Below are 18,539 nucleotides of genomic sequence, written 5' to 3' on the forward strand. Positions count from 1 at the left end.
AATCCAGAAGCAGTTTAGTAATTAAAGTAATCTCCACATTTACCAGCTGTGTTGAACGCATTCATGCATCAATAATCATAATACTAATTTCATATTTATATTTCTGAAATGTGCAATTACTCTTACAGTACTCTTACTTTTGGTACTCAAGTATATTGATATGCCAATACCTTTAATTTACTTAAGATTTTGAATGGTATTAAATATAAGTACTTCTTCCACCACTGGTTGACTATCAACCATCAATGCTGTGCTGAAACCATGGGGCTGAAACGTGCAAAACTCAAGTGCGTGTATCTGCGCATGCGCGTGCACATGTTGCTGTTATGAATGAATCTTGCCGTTTTGAAAGAAATATTGCTCATCTCTGCGCAACACGCTTTGTTTTCTGTATACACCTGTGGCTGCTGCGCGGATCTCTGCAGCAGTGCGCCCCCCCCACCCTCCCCCTCTCCATGGATGTAATCTCTGACTCCACAACAGGTAGCTCCTCTTGTGATGTCCCAGACTCAGTAATCCGTCCAGACCTCGCAGAGCATTTGGCAGGAGAGTCAGAGCGGAGCTCCTCCAGCGCAGAGTCTCTGGGTAAGTCTCAAATCTGAATCGTTTTTGATTTTAAAGTAGACCTGGAAACAACTGTTGTTTGGTTTTAACAGCAGCTCGGAGTAAAGTAGTACGCCAGTGTTGCCTTATTTGTATTCTGTTCTAGTTTTTCTCCTCTATAACATCCATCATGCATGAGTCCAAACTTGTGTAAGGTGTTTTCGCTCAGGCGTGAGAGCTTGGTCTGAATTTCTGATCGTTTTTGCCGCAGAGTGATGTTTCCGCAGATCCTGCAGCCAATTTGGTGTTTCTGGTAGCGTTAGAGTAGAAAGGAGGTGCTGCAACCCACTGTCAATCACAGCAGCATTTCCTTGCATTGACTGGTGTTTGTGCGTCAGGGTGCAGGAAAAAAAAACCACGACTCGACTCTAAGGCTTGCACGTAAGAGAAAGGGACTGTATGGAGAGAGCGTGGAGGAATTTTTGCGCAATTTCAAAACAACAACACTGCACTGAGATGTGCATCCCTGCTGCATGGTTTGACTGCAAATGAGCTTTGCATCGCTGCATGTGCTGTTGAACATTTCTCTGCATGGCTGTGTGAGTGTGTGTTAGTGTGTGTGCATGTCGTGAGCTGCTCTGCTGAATAACACACTGCTGCTGTGAAGGAAATAATTACTGCGGGAGAGCCAGAGGTGCCAGACCTGTGTGCTGTGCGCGGAAACAGCATACCCTCAGGTGTGTGTGTGTGTGTGTGTGCGCGCGTGTGCGTGTATGGACATTGTTTGAATGTGGGGATAATAATCTTTTTAATCGCTTAATTGTGTTCAGCTGCATCATCTGAGTTACTGTATGCATTGACTTGAAGATAAATGAAAGTGGGATTCAAAAATGTAAATGTCAGATTTTCTTTGCTCATCTGTTGCTCTTATATTCATGTATTATGGGCTTTTACTGTATACAAGTACATTTTGAAGACATTTGTAACGCATATGAATTGTTGAGGCTATACTTTGGTGTTTATTTATACCTGTAACAAGGTCAGGTCTCTATCAAGAGTAAATCCCTTACATATAAGAGAAAAGAGGCCAGGAAACAAAACTGGGTAACCTGCTCATTTAAAGTGCTCCTAATCCTCCTCAGGACATGTAGTTTTATTGGATAATTCCCTCCTAATCCTAATGTTTATTAGTGAATCAAATTTCTTGCACAATAATGTGTGATGATCCTAATTGTGCAGATAGCTTATTTAGCTAATTATTATATTTTCAATGCATTTTTGACGATGCAACAGAAAACGATCAATGCAACAGGTTCTTATTACTTTTCTCCTTGTTTGACTTCTGACATATTATCAATTCATACACTATGCTGTCATTTACACCTGGTACAGTTGGCCTGGCTTTGCACAGCTTTATCAATTCCTGTAAGATTTTAAACCAACCTTTTGTCATCCAGACAAAGAAAGCTCGTCCTCTGACGCACCAACACCTGCATCCATCATTTAAACACTGTTTAATAATCTCTGATTATGATTAGGACGTGGACCTTATGTGTTATCTTTCTTCTTCTTTATAAAAGAAGTCCCTGTTGAAGTCTGCGCAGAGATGTGTCGACAGGAGGGCGAGTGGATGAAGGTCATCGACGACATCCAGGAGGTGTTCGACTTCATGGAGGAGCTGGGATCGTGAGTACATTGAAAACTATTCATTCGTTCAAATAAACGTAATATTTATTGAGCGGACTGGTTTTACTTTCCTGTTCAGTTGTTGTAAACACTACAGAGATGTTTCAGTGGTACCTCTGGGAATATTTAGCATTTCTGGAGGTTTAGTTTGAGAGATATTGAAGTCGATCACAGTGTCCCATGTGTTCTGACTTGCACGTGCCGTGACGATAAAGCCTCCAAATGCTGTTTGAGTCTGAGGACAGATGATTGGATTGACATGCTGAGGCCTACTTTACCGAGGACTTAGTCAACAAGATGCTTTGCCTGTGAGAGGGTTAGTCTGTCTGTCTCCTCATGGTGTCCTCATGGTGTCCTCATGGTGTTCTCATGGTGTCCTCATGGTGTTCTCATGGTGTTCTCATGGTGTTCTGTGAGTCACCTAAGCAGGTCAATACAAATCCCAAAAATCTATCTGTCTTTTAAAAATTGACTTTTTTTTCTTTAAAGTTTCCTTGAATTGTGAGACTCACAAAAGAAAGGAGAAATGTAAACATCTGGTTGCAAAACAAGTTGAGCTGCAGTTGAATAATTGATAAGTTGATTAACGTTGAGATAATGAATACTATATTTTGATGACATTATTTATTATTTAGTTACATTTTTAGGCAAGAATGCCAAATTTGAGCTAGATTTTGACACTTTATAAACAAAACAGCAGTGCTGGAAGACGTGTTTACTGTAGATTTTTATCTTATGTACAAGTAGTAATAGTACAGTGTTCAAATAAGTAAAAGTCAAAAAGTATTTGCATCAAAATATGCTTAAAGTACCAAAAGTAAAATAACTTATTATGCAGATTGACCCATTGTCAATTTAAACCATGTGTGTTACTAAAGTCCTATTTAAGTATTGATTATAGGTTGCATCAGTAATCAATATAGGCACATTGACTAAAAGTATTAAACATGTTTAATGGAGTAAAAGCAAATGATCTACCTCTGAATTCTAGTGGGGTAGAAGTACAATGCTTCAGAAAATGGAGATACTCAAGAAAAGTACAAGTACCTCTACATGTTACAGTACTTGATGGATGTACTTTACACCATGTAAACTGTGCACAGTCTTAGCTAACAGTCTCCTGACCTAAGTTCAGTGAAGTGAACTCAGCAGGTCTTTTGGAGGATTTCTCGAGTGTTTGGGGAACAGCTGCTCAGAGGCCGACTGTGAACAAAGGAGCGATGGAGTGATTGCTGCTGCTGCTGTGTGTAAACAGAGCGATATGTGCCGAGGGCCGAGGATGGTCCAGAGCAGCGGTGATTGCAGAGTAGGGGGGGGGCGAGGCCCCTAACCAGCACAGGACATGATATAATATGTGGTCCAATTAGTGTGCAGCAATAACGGTGATTTCCCCAAACACAAAACAGTTCTGGAGGCGTAATGGAAAACTAGGCGAAGATATATGAACACACTTGTGATTAGTTTATTTCTCCGACACCTCATCTAACAAATGAATAATTATTATTAATTTTGCCTCTACTGTGACCTATATTATTTTGTCTTTAATGTTCAGAAAGCTCTTTATTTTTCTCTTACTGCCTGTGCTGCAGCACCTCTTTTCACCCTCCGTCTGAAACCAGAGCTCAGTCTGCTCTGATTGGTTAGCTGGCCGGCTCTGTTGTGATTGATCAACCGCTTATAGATGCCCCGCCCCTTAGCCTATCACATACAATGTGTTTGAGCGCTAGCTAATAGAAGTGAAATGCTACATAGTGATGTTACTCTGTTCTGGAAGTAAACAATGGAGGCGTTTCAGGCAGGGGGGGGGTGGGAGAGAAAGGTGTTTGGCTCCGCAGACCATTGACATGCACAAAAACCTATATAACACACTACAGGAAATGGAAACCCAAAAAGCACAATAGGCCTCTTTAAAGGTGTCAACCGTGAACTCTCCTGCGGTTTCGCCTGATCTCCGAGACACCCTTTCTGTTTTCCATCATCATAAAAAGGAAGCTAATCCAAAAGGGACAGGAGATTGCGTAGGACACCAAACACAGCCTGTCCCTCGGGCCTCATCACACACACACACACACACACACACACACACACACACACACACACACACACACACACACACACACACACACACACACACACAGTGTAAACAACAACAACATCATTGTTTCCTGGCAATCAGGGTAATCTCTTCAGGGGTGAATTCACCTCTCAAAAAGCACAGAGCAATTTTATTCTCGTTAACATCTGTGAATTTTAAGCGTCCCACTTTACACACTCCAGTAGTGTTATTAACCTTTGTCTTTTGTGTTGAATATATATTTATATATGTATACATTCTGTCTGGTATTAGCTTGATTGATGATTTCTCTTGAGAGACACGATAAGCTTCGAGGAGATCCGCGGAAGAAAATGAGATGTTGTAACCACGGAGAAATCAGTTGGGCAACGGGATGTGAAGAGCGGTGATGAAGAGGAGAGACAGCTCGCCTCCCTGAGAGCAGTCAGGCTGTTTTTAAGGGTGTGAATATTTTGGTATCTCTCAAATCTATTTAAATAAATATCAATTCAATTTAAAATCAGCTCTCAATTGACCACACACATTTCAGACTCTGTGTTTATTATCTCTCCGGAAACAACTGAAGGTGTGGCTGATTATGGAAAGAAGCGTGAATAAGATCATGGCGTTTTCATATTTAAAAAGGTTAATGTGTACATGCTCTGCTTAATTAAATCAACTGAACAAGTATTCAGGAATAACAAGCTCAAGTTCTACAAGATAACTATAAATATTAAACATTTAACATTGACTAACTAGCTGCATTTTTATTTCTCAGAAACGATATGCTTATAATGACTCTATACAACTGGTATTTTGTGTGATTTTCCAACAAATCATTGACTGGATCACTGATCTTTAGTCAAACATTAAGATATATTGCCACGAAACCCATTATAAAATAAAAAATCAAGAGAACAAGTGGAATTAAAACAAGCTAAAATAGAATAAGACAGGTTTAAAATCCAAAAAATAAAAGTGCAGTCAAGATATGAATAATTATTTGATTTATTTGAAGGCAGTGGCGTACAATAGAAGCACTACCATGTTTTTAAAGAACACAGTTATTTTTAAAGAAGAAGAAAAACAAGAAGAGGACATTTCATTATATATCCCACCAGGGAAAATTCACTTTTTATACACTGACATCGTCCAGCGGGGGATTGTCTCTCCTCGTTAGATAACCTCCCATCATGCCTCAGGGTCAGGGTCATCACCACCCAGAAGGCAGAGTGACACCTGTCTGCTCTCAGCCCCCCCCCCCCGCCCTGCTGCAGCTTGTGTTCCTCAGATCTCTCTCAGTCTCTGACCCTGTTCCCCAACTCTCTGTTCCCTTGCGTAAGGGATAAAGCACCTAATCCCGCAGGTAGAACAACTATTCCCAGACAACTCTGAAGATAGCAGGGACACAGAGCAGCATAATAAGCCTCTGACGTGTGATTGGTTAATCCACAGAGAGCTTCAATGCAGCTTAATTGAATCCCTTGATATTGTTATTTCTGCCGTGTGTTTATTTGTATTCGCTCCAAGGCCGTTTCCACCTCTGTGTGGCGCAAGGCGGCGGAAAAATGACATGATGAAACTGTCAAATGTGTAGAAGAACAACAGGAAACATTGTAAACACTGTAAGAGTGTGAAGATGTAATGTGGCTAACTTGGTTATGTACAATTGTAACACACACCTGCCTACCAGCACCTTTTAAACTCATCATTTATGGTTTTACAGGGGAAAAAGTCACACACTGTTCTAGTTTTTACATTTGGTTTTTGAATGTATATAGACGAGCTGTTCCCCCCTGTTTCCAGGCCTTATGCTAAGCTAAATTGCTAATTTCATCAGCACTATATTGAATGGACAAAACGTAAGTCGTATCCATATTTTCATCCAATTATCTGCCTGAGTCTCTTCTAAAATGTTAAATTAGTTTAACATTTACCTATACAGACTAATGGGACTTACATTACACTAAATCAAAAAGACTTTCATGTATTTTAAGGCTTGCAAATAGATAACAATTTTGAAAATCATTTGCATTTGACCTATAAACACAATAGAGAAATGAAAGCATGGAAGACATTCTGATTGGCTGAGAAAAATGGAAAGTAGGTCCATTAAGAGGCAACTACTATGTGCTGTTTGTGGGGGAAACTTCTGTAGCAATTGGAAACAGGACTCAGAGAGACACGATGGAGAGGGTTAGGGGTTTATTTGAAGCTTCGGCCGGAGAATTCACAAGACATGCCACGGTCTGACCACACAATCAATTCTGAAGACCCCTCCTGTAGCTCCAGGTTTTAACTAGTTCAGAGTCTAATAATCAACATTCTTCAATAGATAGACTAAACAGCTGAGGACACTGAATCACATGTGTCGTCGCTTATGGCTCGGGGTCATCTACACCCCGAGAAGGATGTGTTCCAGGTGTCCCACAACAATATCTATCTCTGACTGACACTTGCCCGGTCACAAACTGGTAACAACAACAACTAGCTAGGTGTCAGAGAATATTTTAATCCGATCTCTTTGTGTCTTGAGTTTCTCAGCTATTCTGAGAAACTGTTAAATCACAAAGATATGCTTTTCGTTAAATCGCATATACTCCTAATGTGAGAAGGACACAGGTCAAGAGGTTCTCTGACTTCCTGTGGGTGAGAAGTTTGGCACAACGGGTCTTTGTTCCAATGTCTGGTAATGATTAAGGCAGGAAAGGCGGGCTTTTTAGGACACTCCTTTAAGGATATATCTATCTGTGTTTCTACCCTTTGTCTTTAGAGTGTTGCTAGGTGGCTCACATGAAAGTGTGATATACTTTGTGATCTCTCCGGCCGTATTCAACTCTCAATAAATAACAGTGTTTGACTAAAGCCGCTCCAGCTTCCATCCTTTCCTGAGCCTTGGCTCTGCATTGCTGCAAAGAAGTTTCACTCACACTAGGGCAGCCCCTCCTTAAGGGAGATAGCATGCTGCCCAAGGCTGTGCATCTGCGTCAGAGGGCAAAACGTAAACATCTATGGAAATTATTCCCTGACACTGTTCTTGTCCAAATATATTATTTACAATCCCATGATTCTAATAGAAGTGAAGCTTAATTTCTCCTGCTGTTCTTCCTTTCTCTGATGTTTTCAAGCGGTCAGTGAAGGCATCATCAAGAACTCACTTTCATTGTGTTTGTGTGTTGATGAACAGCGGGGCGTTCTCAGAGGTGTTCATGGTGAAGGAGAAGAAGACGGGGAAGTTGTTTGCCATGAAGTGTGTGAAGAAGAAACAGACGAGAGACCTCCATCTGGAGAACGAGATCGCCGTGCTGAGGAGGTAATTAACGTTTGCATTTTTAATCAGCGTCAAAACATCTCGTATTCTCTCAGTAGTCAGTGTGCAGAGGAATCACACTGATCCATTTCTGTTGTTTATGTTAAAATATGTCAATTATGTTGTGGGTTTATAGTTTATTTAATCTTTTACAGTGCTATTTTACTTATTCTGTACATGTTTTAATTGTGTACTCTATAGATATATACTTTTCTATTGTTAATATGTCTATATTTACTGTTTACTTCATTTGCAATGTTACACAATTTCCCAATTTTAGATAAATAAAGTTTACATAATAAAGTGTAATGTAATTCTATCTGATGTCGTCTAATCAAATGACATTTACTGTCTGTTTATTTTAATTTTTTAATCATGCGCAATGGCTTTTCTACAAACTACTTCAACAAAATAATTTTCCAATATAAGATCAATGAAGTATATCTAATGTAATCTTATTTGATCTAATGTAATCTTATTTTATCTAATGTAATCTTATTTTATCTAATGTTATCTGATCTAATGATGGCACCTTTTCGTTTCTCTTTTCAGGATCAAACACGACAATGTGGTGGGGATGGAGGATTTCTATGAAAGTCGGACCCATTACTATCTCGTCATGGAGCTGTGAGCGTCCTTTACATTCTTATTTAAATGAGCAGATGAGCTAAGAAAAAAGAATAACAGGGATATTCGATCACATTTGAATGGCAGTGGTGTTTTCTCTTCAGTGTTGCAGGCGGAGAGCTCTTTGACCGTATTCTGGACCGGGGGGTGTACTCGGAGAAAGACGCCAGCAGCGTGATCCGCCAGGTGCTGCACGCCGTGAGCTACCTGCACAAGAACGACATCGTGCATCGAGACCTGAAGGTAGAAATCAGATAATATAACAATAGTCTTACATTCACTTCGGCTACGACACTTTCAATCACCAAGGTTAAAACATGTTTCTATACAACAGCATGGTCAAAGTCAACTTTATTGTCAATCTTTCAGTTTGTGTGTACAGACAGAGAGACCGTTTCCCACAATCCCGAATACAAAACATACAAATATGTATACAAATATGTATATACCTATATATACACAATCAACAGACACAATTATACATATGCAAACATTAAGACATGAATAAAAGCACAGCAATCTATATATACTAAATAACAGTCACTTCAATATCTTTGGGAAATGTACATTAGTGCAAGATTGTCCATAGCAGCGTAAAAAGTGTCTGGTGCTGGATTTGAGTTGGGTCGTTGGGATGAAGCCACATTTCAAGATATTTATATTACAATGTGTATGCAAGTATATTTAGTAAAGATAAGCCCCTTGATAAAAACATAAACAAAAGTAACCAAAAATGTCAAAGTTGAATGGAAAAAGGCACCACAAAGATAATTAATAAATACAACTGTTTAAGTGCCCCAAAGTACTCAAGCACAGATGTCCTTTAATGTCACTTTAAACATGTGAAACCAAAAGATAGGAGATCAAAGTGTTCTCAAATATACCAAATGATGTCAAAGATTGAATCGTAGAAGGCCGGGCAAGTTTACTTATAAAGCACATTTCAACACAAGGCAATTCAAAGTGCTTAACAAAAGTGAAAAACATTAAGTAATAGTGCATCAAATTAAATGTTTGTAGCGTCACATTTCCCGTACAGAAATGAGAGTAGTACAAATTGAAAGAAGGGTTCTGTTTGTTTCCCTATATGTAACAAAAGAGGGGTCGTAGTGCTATTTCCTGTAATAAGAAAACCAAAACCAGGAAATGTGTAAAATGGTTGTATTGTCTGTTAAATCTGCACTCCTTAATAAAGAAAAGAAAAAAGAAATGAGAAGTTTATCATATCAAACGCAAGAAAGCAAATAAGTGTACGGTATTTCCCAGAATTCGTGGTACAAATCCAGCCGTGTCACTTTCAGCAAAAGAGCATCTTGAGGCTTTGTTGCACCACAGGAGAACTGCTTTGAGGTCATGAGTGTGTGTGAAGAGCTGCTGTGTGTGTGTGTGTCCCTGCAGCCGGAGAACATCCTGTACTACAGTCAGGACGAGGACTCCAAGATCATGATCGGTGACTTCGGCCTCTCCAAGATGGTGGACAGCGACATCATGTCCACCGCCTGCGGCACCCCGGGATACGTAGGTGAGGAGACAGGCGAAGTTTAATTGAATATATTATACTGTCACTTACACAAGTTTTATTCCTTTAATTGTATTGTATTTTTTAAATAAATAATATTTTATTATTGTTGTTTTATTATTATTTTTCGCTGTGAAATCTGATTTGATCCTATCTCATGTTGTCTTATTTAGCTGATGCTTTTATCCAAAGCAATAAGTTAAATAAACCATGAAGATACAAATTGAGTCCAGTAAAATAAATGTCAGTATTTCTGTAATATCTAACACATTGTGCTAGAGACTCACTTCAGCATATCAGTGTATGAAGACTTTGTGATGGTGGGAGGGCTTACATAGGTCTGAGGGAATATAGGACACACACAGAAGTGTCCATATGAAGACAGTTTTCTCTGCATGCAGGCCTAATAAAAGCAACAAATGTGTTCTTGTTTTCCAGCGCCTGAGGTTTTGGCCCAGAAGCCGTACAGCAAGGCGGTCGACTGCTGGTCTATCGGAGTGATCACCTACATCTTGTAAGTATAACGCCATTGTTAACCCTCCTGTTGTCTTCGGGTCAAATCTGACCGATTTACTACTTCCATCAATCATAACTGTGGAAGCTATTCAGTATTTTTCACATTTATTTAATGTATTTATTTGCTATTTTTTGTTTTGTAGAATTAATTAATTTACAGCCATATTATTTAAGTTAAGTTGTGTTCCAGCTCAAATGCTTTTATTTTGAAGGTGATGGGTCAATTTGGGCACACAGCTGGGTTTATTGAAGTCAGTCAGGGCACAGCAGCAGTCAGTGGGCACCGGGAAGGTCTATGGTTTGTTACCAGTATCAGGGCTGAGTTCAGCAAACATTTCAACACCTTATGCTGTATTGATCTAGCCAAGGTGAAGCTAATAAATACCACAAAAACGTTGATGCCTTGTCTGGACAATGGACTCATTACCAACTCATGATCTGCGTAAGATCCACTATACCTGGTGCCTCAGTGGCCTTTTGAAGTTTTATTGTTGTTGACAAATAGCCACTACAATAACTTTTTTGTTTTACATTCGATTGCATTAAGGCTTCATGATATCCTTCACAGTAGACATTTGAACATATACAATTGCTGATCACCGCTTTCGTTGCATTTTGAATTATTTAGTCAATTTTGTAAAACCCATGGTGTTCAAATGATGACCGCCATAAAGAAAAGGAATTAGTAACCATCCGGATCAGATAAAACACACACACACACACACACACACACACACACACACACACACACACATACACATATACTCTAGATGTGTGTCCCCTTATGTGCCCAATCCCCCCATGTGAATCACACCTGGCACACACACACACACACACACACACACACACACACACACACACACACACACACACACACACACACACACACACACACATATACTCTAGATGTGTGTCCCCCTTATGTGCCCAATCCCCCCTTATGTGAATCACACCTGGCACATGCAATACATGTTCAGTGTCTGTTCTTTGTATATTAACTGCAGTTCTTCATGTATACCAGTAGTCTGATACAATATGTACAGTTTGAAAGGGTGTTAAATGAAATTTGGTGATGATTAATGGTTTTTGTGTTAATGTAATAGCAGTTAAAACAGGATCGGTCAAATTTGACCGCGAACACCAAAGTAAGGGGGGGCAACGAAGACAATAGGAGGGTTAATGTGGGCACATATAACTAGACTAAGATAGAGAGATATATGCAAATAGACTTTTAAGATTGTAAATCAGCTCCGGGTTTTTCTTTCTTAATTGGATCTCAAGATTAAAAGCCTCTGCCAGTCATGCATGACACAGTTAGCACAATGAGGCAGGGTAACGTTATAGCACCACCCTAGTGAGCATCTACTGTTCACACTGTTTTACATAAGATCACTAAATAGAAAATAAAACAGAACTAAGAAGTAACATATATGCATGTTGACAGTGAAGGATACACATAGACTATCTGTCATGAAACACTACGAAGGGCCAAATTACAGCTTTAAAAGTAGGATATTATTTACATTAAGTGTGCATTGAAATAAACACGTTCCCAGCTTTACTGAATGCTTGTGTTTCAGGCTCTGTGGATATCCCCCTTTTTACGAAGAAAGCGAGACAAGACTGTTCTCCAAGATCATAAAGGCGCAGTATGAGTTCGACTCGCCCTTCTGGGATGATATTTCTGAATCTGGTATTTACACTGAGCATCAACACATATATAATTTAGAGCCTGTTGCAGCTGATTTATGCATTCACCCAGCCCTAACACGTGTCACATGTTGATCCGCAGCTAAAGACTTCATCCGTAACATGATGCAGAAAACTCCCAGCCTGCGCTTCTCCACTGAAATGGCACTCAGACATCCCTGGTGAGTCTCCATCAGCAGCAGCCACAGAGGGGTTTATACACACATTGGTTATTAGGGACATTCACTCAAACTCTGTGGTGATCATTTCCATTATCTTATCATTCAGTATAATTGGGGAAATAAACCACATGAAGAACTTTTATTATGACAACCACTTAGTCACTTTAAGATGCAATTTTTTCGTTTGTGTGTGAAGTGTGTGTTGTACTGTGTATGGTGTATGTTGCTTTATCTGTCTGTGCCAAAGACACATTACCATTTCATGTAATGTTAATGGAAAATAAAATATGCTGAATCCAAATCTGAAATATAATGCAAGGTAAACATAGAATACATTAATGTGCTTTTCCAACTGAAAACCTCTAGCTTATTGATTATTAAACATTTCTTGACATATTTTTGTGTTTATTTGTTCTCTTGTTAGTTATCTACTAATACTAATACTAGTGAGCCTAAAATAAAATGTGTATTAGGGTTTTATATATTTCTTTATTAGCCCTGCATGCAGACATTAATGTTTGCATGAGCAGGAAAATAAAGTAAATTATTTATAATCTCTAAACTGCTCAAGTAAAAGAGGCATCTCATCCTCATTGTCTCTGGATATTGATTAAGACACTAATAGTTTGTTATTGGCAAGTAATTAAAACACAGGGTTTCTTCGAAATATTCCTAAAAACTCTTAAATCGTCTCGTCTTTTACCCTTAAATGACTTTTACAATAGTAGTAAATAATTCCCTGCAGTATAGTTAAAATTGTGATAAAGGCAGTTATTTTCACAATACATCGTCTTTAAACTACTGAATCATGGGTAAAATAAAACAAAACATTTATTTTTTGAAGTTATACAAATCTCAAAGTAACCCCAAATAGCAGCTGTTGTTCCGCGACAAAGGACAGTACAACATGTTAGATTTATGACATCTAAGTGAAACTACAACCAAAATAAACAGCTATTACAGGAGAGTATCCTCACAGTGTCAGGTCACAGCGGATTAGCGTTACCTGGAAATATATTTAACCGTTCTGTTTCGTCATCTGTTTTCAGGATTATTGGAAAGACGGCGCGGAGCCAGGACATCTATTTCTCTGTCAGCGTTCAGATCCAGAAGAACTTCGCCAAGTCCAAGTGGAAGGTTAGTCTCTCAGGGCCTTGATGAGAGGATCTAATTCAGAGGATTAATCGGGGGCCTACCGAAATCCTTCCTGATTAAAGAGTTCGATAAGATGTTGTTCGGCAATCAGTGCTGATTGGGCACTTCATTGTATAACAGGGAACAATGACTAAGAAGTTAACCTAATGTCTGGAGTGCAGCAGGAACATCGTGTAAGCTTCAGTAGATTTAAGTGTTAACCCTTCTATTGCCTTCGTTTCCCCCCCTTACTTTGGTGTTCGCGGTCAAATTTGACCGGTCCTTTTTTAACTGCTATTACATTAACACAAAAACCATTAATCATCACCAACTTTAATTTAACACCCTTTCAAACTATAAATATTATATCAGACTACTGGTATACATGAAAAACTGCAGTTAATATACAAAGAATAGACACTGAACATGTATTGCGTATGCCAGGTGTGATCCATGTGGGGGATGGGCACATAAGAGCGGGAAATGTGTCAAATTGTTGTGTGTGTTTGTGCCAGGTGTGATTCACATGGGGGGATTGGGCACATAAGAGGGGGACACATCTAGAGTGTGTGTGTGTGTTTTATCTGATCCGGATGGTTACTAATTCCTTTTCTTTATGGCGGTCATTTTTGACCGGGAACACCATGGGTTTTACAAAGTTGACTAAATCATCCAAAATGCAATGAAAGTGGTGATCAGATTGTATGTTCAAAAAGGATGTGAAGGATATCATGAAGCCTTAATGCAATCGAATGTAAAACAAGAAAGTTACGATTGATGAAAGTAGTACATCGTTCAGAATTGACCCGAAGACAACAGGAGGGTTAAGAAAGCTGTTGATCTACAGTTGAACTACAGCAAAGCTATCCAACTAAAACTCATAGAAACATTAGTTTAAACTACCAAAGAAAAAAATCAAGTTGTCAATGTATATGATACGAATATTTAACAATACCTCAATGAAAATGTTAAATGCTAGTAAAAAATGACAGTCGATTGAGTTTCAAATTAATTAAGGTCATACATAATCCCCACAAAAAGATCCCACACAAATGATTCACTTATAAATAAACTGTAGTTTAATTAGAATAGTAAAGCAACAATAAAATGAAATATTTGATTTATATTTAAACAAAAAGAGGGTTCAATAACAACTATTATTTATTTTTCCAGCCCAAAAATAGTTTGTAGTCTTTATAGTTTACTTGGTAGTAATTTAGCTACTTGTATCCCAAATGATGAATGCAGTTTAACTTTAAATTAAATCTAGAAGTTCTCTCACTCAGGTTGATAGTAAATATGATCTCTTGTTGAACCTCCTCTCTTTGTTCACTTCACAGCATACGTAATCCCCCAAAAATATACTTATAGTAAAATAAACCGTAGTTTAATTAGAAGCAATAAAATACAGCTAAATATTAAATTCATATTTAAAGAAAAAGAGGGTTCAATAACAGAAGTAAAGCAATGATAAGATTGAATGCAAAATAAATCAAATGTCTTAATAGTTTGTAGTCTTTATAGTTTACTAGGTAGTATTTGAACTACTTGAATCACTAATTATGAATGTAGTTCAACCCCTCACACAAGTTGATAGTCTATAAATATTTGCACACATATTTTATCTTTTTATATCCATTTGTTTTTATATTGGGGATTGTGGGAAACAGTATTTCGATCTCTTTGTCTGTACACACAAACTGGAAGATTGACAATAAAGTTGACTTTGACTTTTGGCTGACTTATATGATCTCTTTTTGAACCTCTTGTCTTTGTTCACAGAAAGCGTACAACGCTACGGTGGTCATCAACCACATGAAGAAGCTGGCGCACTCTGAGCAGCTCCTGAACAAACCCAGCGTCCCCGCCATCAGCGTGACCTCCCCTCCCAAGACACACAGACGGAACCTGGATCCAGAAAGACCGGACCCCCGGCCAACGCAGACCAACGGGAAGCTGAGCGGGTCGGCCCACATGTCGCTGCCCACCAGCCCCACCAGCCCCACCAGCCCCATCGAGCCCAAGAGCCACGTGCACCCCCTGAAGGCCTCTCAGAGCCAGGACGGCCCACACCACGCGCCCTCCATCGCCGAGCAGGGCAAGAACGTGTACCACTCGGAGCCCGCCAACCTCAACGGGTACATAACTGTTTCATCTGATGTTGCAAATTAGACATTTTTTATATCACATCCGGAAATATGCATGATCCACCAGACTCAGGGACAGTTTCATCCCACAGGCCATAATAATAATAATAATAATAATATTAATAATATTAATAATAATAATACACTTTATTTGTATAGCACCAAAGTGCTTTACAGAAAACACAACAACAATATTAATATAATATTAAAATGGATACAGAACAAGATAAAACATCTACAGTGATAATATGTTCAAATAAAACAATTTAAAAAGAAAATGTAAAATAAAAGCAAAACAGAAAAAGAATACAGTAAAACATGGACAATGATACGAGTGAGAATTTAAAGTTAACCCAAATTAAAAGCCATATTAAAAAGATAGGTCTTTAAACTGAACTTTAGAAAAAACATCCATAACATCTGTTTGCAACTTAAATATATCAATATTCCAATTACTTGTATATAGACTATTCTGCACTGTTTCTACTGTATTCTATTTCATTTTATTTACTTGCACTATTTTATCTGTGTTATTGTGTGGCACTGTGGGAGGAGCCTGTGTCCTAAGACCTTGTCATAACTACACTGTAGCTACTGTATGCACACATGACAATAAAAGCCTTGAATCCTTGAATCTTGATTAAACTTCTCTCTTCTAATTCCAGCTACGCTAAAAGCCGTATAGCTAAGACGGTGCAGACTGGAGTTTGCTCCGTCATGTGAAGGCTGCTTGACGTTTCCCTGGAGACATTTTACCTGGTAGGTTCAAGTAATACATATTCATGACATACAAATACATTGCAGCTATATTTGAATCTCTATTTGATCAAGTAACTATCCTAAGTCAAACAAACGTGGCCCGCTGGTGACATTGATAACATAAACAAGATTTCCAGAGCAGTGTGACGCTGAAACGGCCTCATGTCACTCCGCCATCATTTATTGTAATATTTACACCTGTGGTTTTCCTACTGTGATCGGTCGAATATGTCTTTAATGAAATCAACTCGAATGGTTTTGATATAGCCCAATAACACATTGTCTCAAGGGGCTTTACAGTTTGTTCATATCAGCAAACATGAATGAGAGTGGAATACAATAAAATACATTTAAATACATTATAATTAAATACAATTCAAATAAATAAGAAAAAAGTTAAAACAATAAGAACAAAATAAAATAAGAAAGAAAGAAAAGAAAATACTCATACAATTAGAAAAAACGAAATGGAATATCGGACCCAGGAGGATGTTCATGGCAAGCCTGCTCTTACTATAAGCTTTATTATATAGAAGAATTAAGCCTCTTCTTATATATTATTATGAAAACTGAGACCCTTTATTCAGTAAATGGAGTTCTAATGTCACATAATTTCCCAACTTCAGTCATAATAGATCCAAACAGCCATGAGTGTGCACCATTTCATTCTGAATGTCAATATGTGAAGGTCCTGTGCATGTTTTGTGTAAATGTCAGCTCATTGCGTGTGTGTGTGTGTGTGTGTGTGTGTGTCTAACCCAGTGTGTGTTTCCTCCCTCTGCAGGTCAGTGTTGCAGTGCTGACTCAGCATGCAGCTGTTTTGTATCAGCAGGTCCCCGCACGGTGATGAGAAGTGGAAGAACCTCTGACGGACTCTTAACGGTCTGCGAGGTCCTCACAGTCACTGGGATGTTTTAATTTTCTTGGAAAGAGTGCCTAAGAAGCTACACAGAAGCCCACACACACACACACACACACTCACACACACACACACACTCACACACACTCACACACACACATTGAGATGCACACGCCTCACTGTAACTCAGATGCACACGCTAGGCTTCAGTAAACAGGGCAGTTCAGACAGTGTTGAAGAGACTAAAGCTCCTTCATGGTGAAGCAGTCTCTGAGCTCTGGAGGTTAAATCACAATTCCTGTTTGTTTTGATCAGGGAGTTTAATTCATCAGTGCACATTAAATGTCAAGATGTATTCAGATTGCGAATATGTTTAAGAAAATACACACAACGCAATAAGATAAATTATTGTAATACATGTGTAAAATATTTTCCTTTCTTCTTGCAAAACTACATTTGTTAGCACAATAGAATATATGAATCTGCACGTCTGCTGCTTTGAATATATACATATATAAACAAGCCATAATGATTTAAACTCATCCGGATAAACTCGTTTTTATTCTTTGTGTTGATTGCTTGTCGGTTATATATTTTTATTTCTAATGTATTTCAAATCCTTTTTAAAAAAAGGCTCTACAGACAAAAAACATTATATATTTTCCAACAGTGTAAATGCCACAAGTGTATCAAGTATATTGCCAACTCATAGCTTTCACATGCCATCAACCTGCTAGAATATAATGTGTGATTTATATTCGCTGTGATAGGTGTTGCTGTAAGCGTTTCATTTGGGACGGGTGGCGCAGTGGTCTGTGTTTGATCATCAGATCAAGGGGGTGTTGGGGAACTCCAGTTTGAAACCCGCTCCCGCCCCACTGCGTCAGGCCGTTGTGTCCTTGGGCAAGACACTTCACCTGAATTTGCTCCTGTGGGTATTGTCCACAGTAGATGACCATTACATGTATGATCTGTATGTGTAATGTGTATTTGTAAAGCGCTTTGAGAGTCTTTGATAAAGCACTATAATAAATATAAGGATTATTATTATTTAGCAGTTTTCCGTTTCTCCGCTTTGTGTTGATGCATCAGCAGTTATTGATCTAGTCCATGTATTAGGATGGATCCCTGTGTGCTCAGAAATAAAGCTTGTACAGAACCTGCATTGAGTTTGCTCTGCCGTTTTATTGGTCTCCAGTTTTACTATTTCTTGTTTGAAAAATGACTCCACACCAACCATTAAAAAAAACACTGTATGAATAATGAAATGTACATCCGATAAAACAAAGTGCAATGCTAATGTTAAATTGTGAGGAGGTTAAGCTATTAATGCATTTACTCTGTATTATCTTATCTCTTATCCCTTTTATTTTTGCTATATTTATTTTTGTTATTTCCTGTATTGGCATCTATGTATTTGTTGTGCTTATTTAACACGATCATGAAGAAATAAATAGGAAACAAAAGGAAGAGACTCATTTTAAACGATATTTTACAAATTCTAAAAGTCAGTAA

The 18,539-nt window shown here is 38.5% G+C and overlaps 1 protein-coding gene across 2 annotated transcripts; it reads left to right on the forward strand.

The window, feature by feature from the left end:
* Positions 1 to 442: 442 nt before the first annotated feature.
* camk1gb (calcium/calmodulin-dependent protein kinase IGb) lies at positions 443 to 18,189 on the forward strand. 2 transcript variants are annotated; one of them, XM_034202605.1, is made up of 13 exons: positions 443 to 585; positions 2,124 to 2,229; positions 7,470 to 7,595; positions 8,145 to 8,219; positions 8,324 to 8,462; positions 9,618 to 9,741; positions 10,177 to 10,252; positions 11,835 to 11,947; positions 12,047 to 12,125; positions 13,175 to 13,262; positions 15,042 to 15,397; positions 16,072 to 16,165; positions 16,950 to 18,189. In XM_034202605.1, exons 1-12 carry the CDS (start codon positions 456 to 458, stop codon positions 16,127 to 16,129), a joined length of 1,470 nt encoding a protein of 489 aa, XP_034058496.1. In that variant the 5' UTR covers positions 443 to 455; the 3' UTR covers positions 16,130 to 16,165; positions 16,950 to 18,189. The 2 variants fall into 2 exon arrangements, with proteins under 2 accessions (XP_034058496.1, XP_034058497.1); XM_034202606.1 differs by lacking the exon at positions 443 to 585 and adding an exon at positions 961 to 984.
* The last annotated feature ends 350 nt before the right edge of the window (positions 18,190 to 18,539 follow it).

This window comes from Gymnodraco acuticeps, unplaced genomic scaffold (assembly GCF_902827175.1).
Source record: "Gymnodraco acuticeps unplaced genomic scaffold, fGymAcu1.1, whole genome shotgun sequence".
Lineage (NCBI taxonomy): Eukaryota > Metazoa > Chordata > Actinopteri > Perciformes > Bathydraconidae > Gymnodraco > Gymnodraco acuticeps.

Coding starts and splice junctions, on each gene's coding strand:
- camk1gb (XM_034202605.1), top strand. CDS start 456: ATGGATGTAATCTCTGACTCCACAACAGGTAGCTCCTCTTGTGATGTC. Junction 8,220..8,323: donor TACTATCTCGTCATGGAGCT/GTGAGCGTCCTT, acceptor TTTTCTCTTCAG/TGTTGCAGGCGGAGAGCTCT. Junction 15,398..16,071: donor GAGCCCGCCAACCTCAACGG/GTACATAACTGT, acceptor TTCTAATTCCAG/CTACGCTAAAAGCCGTATAG.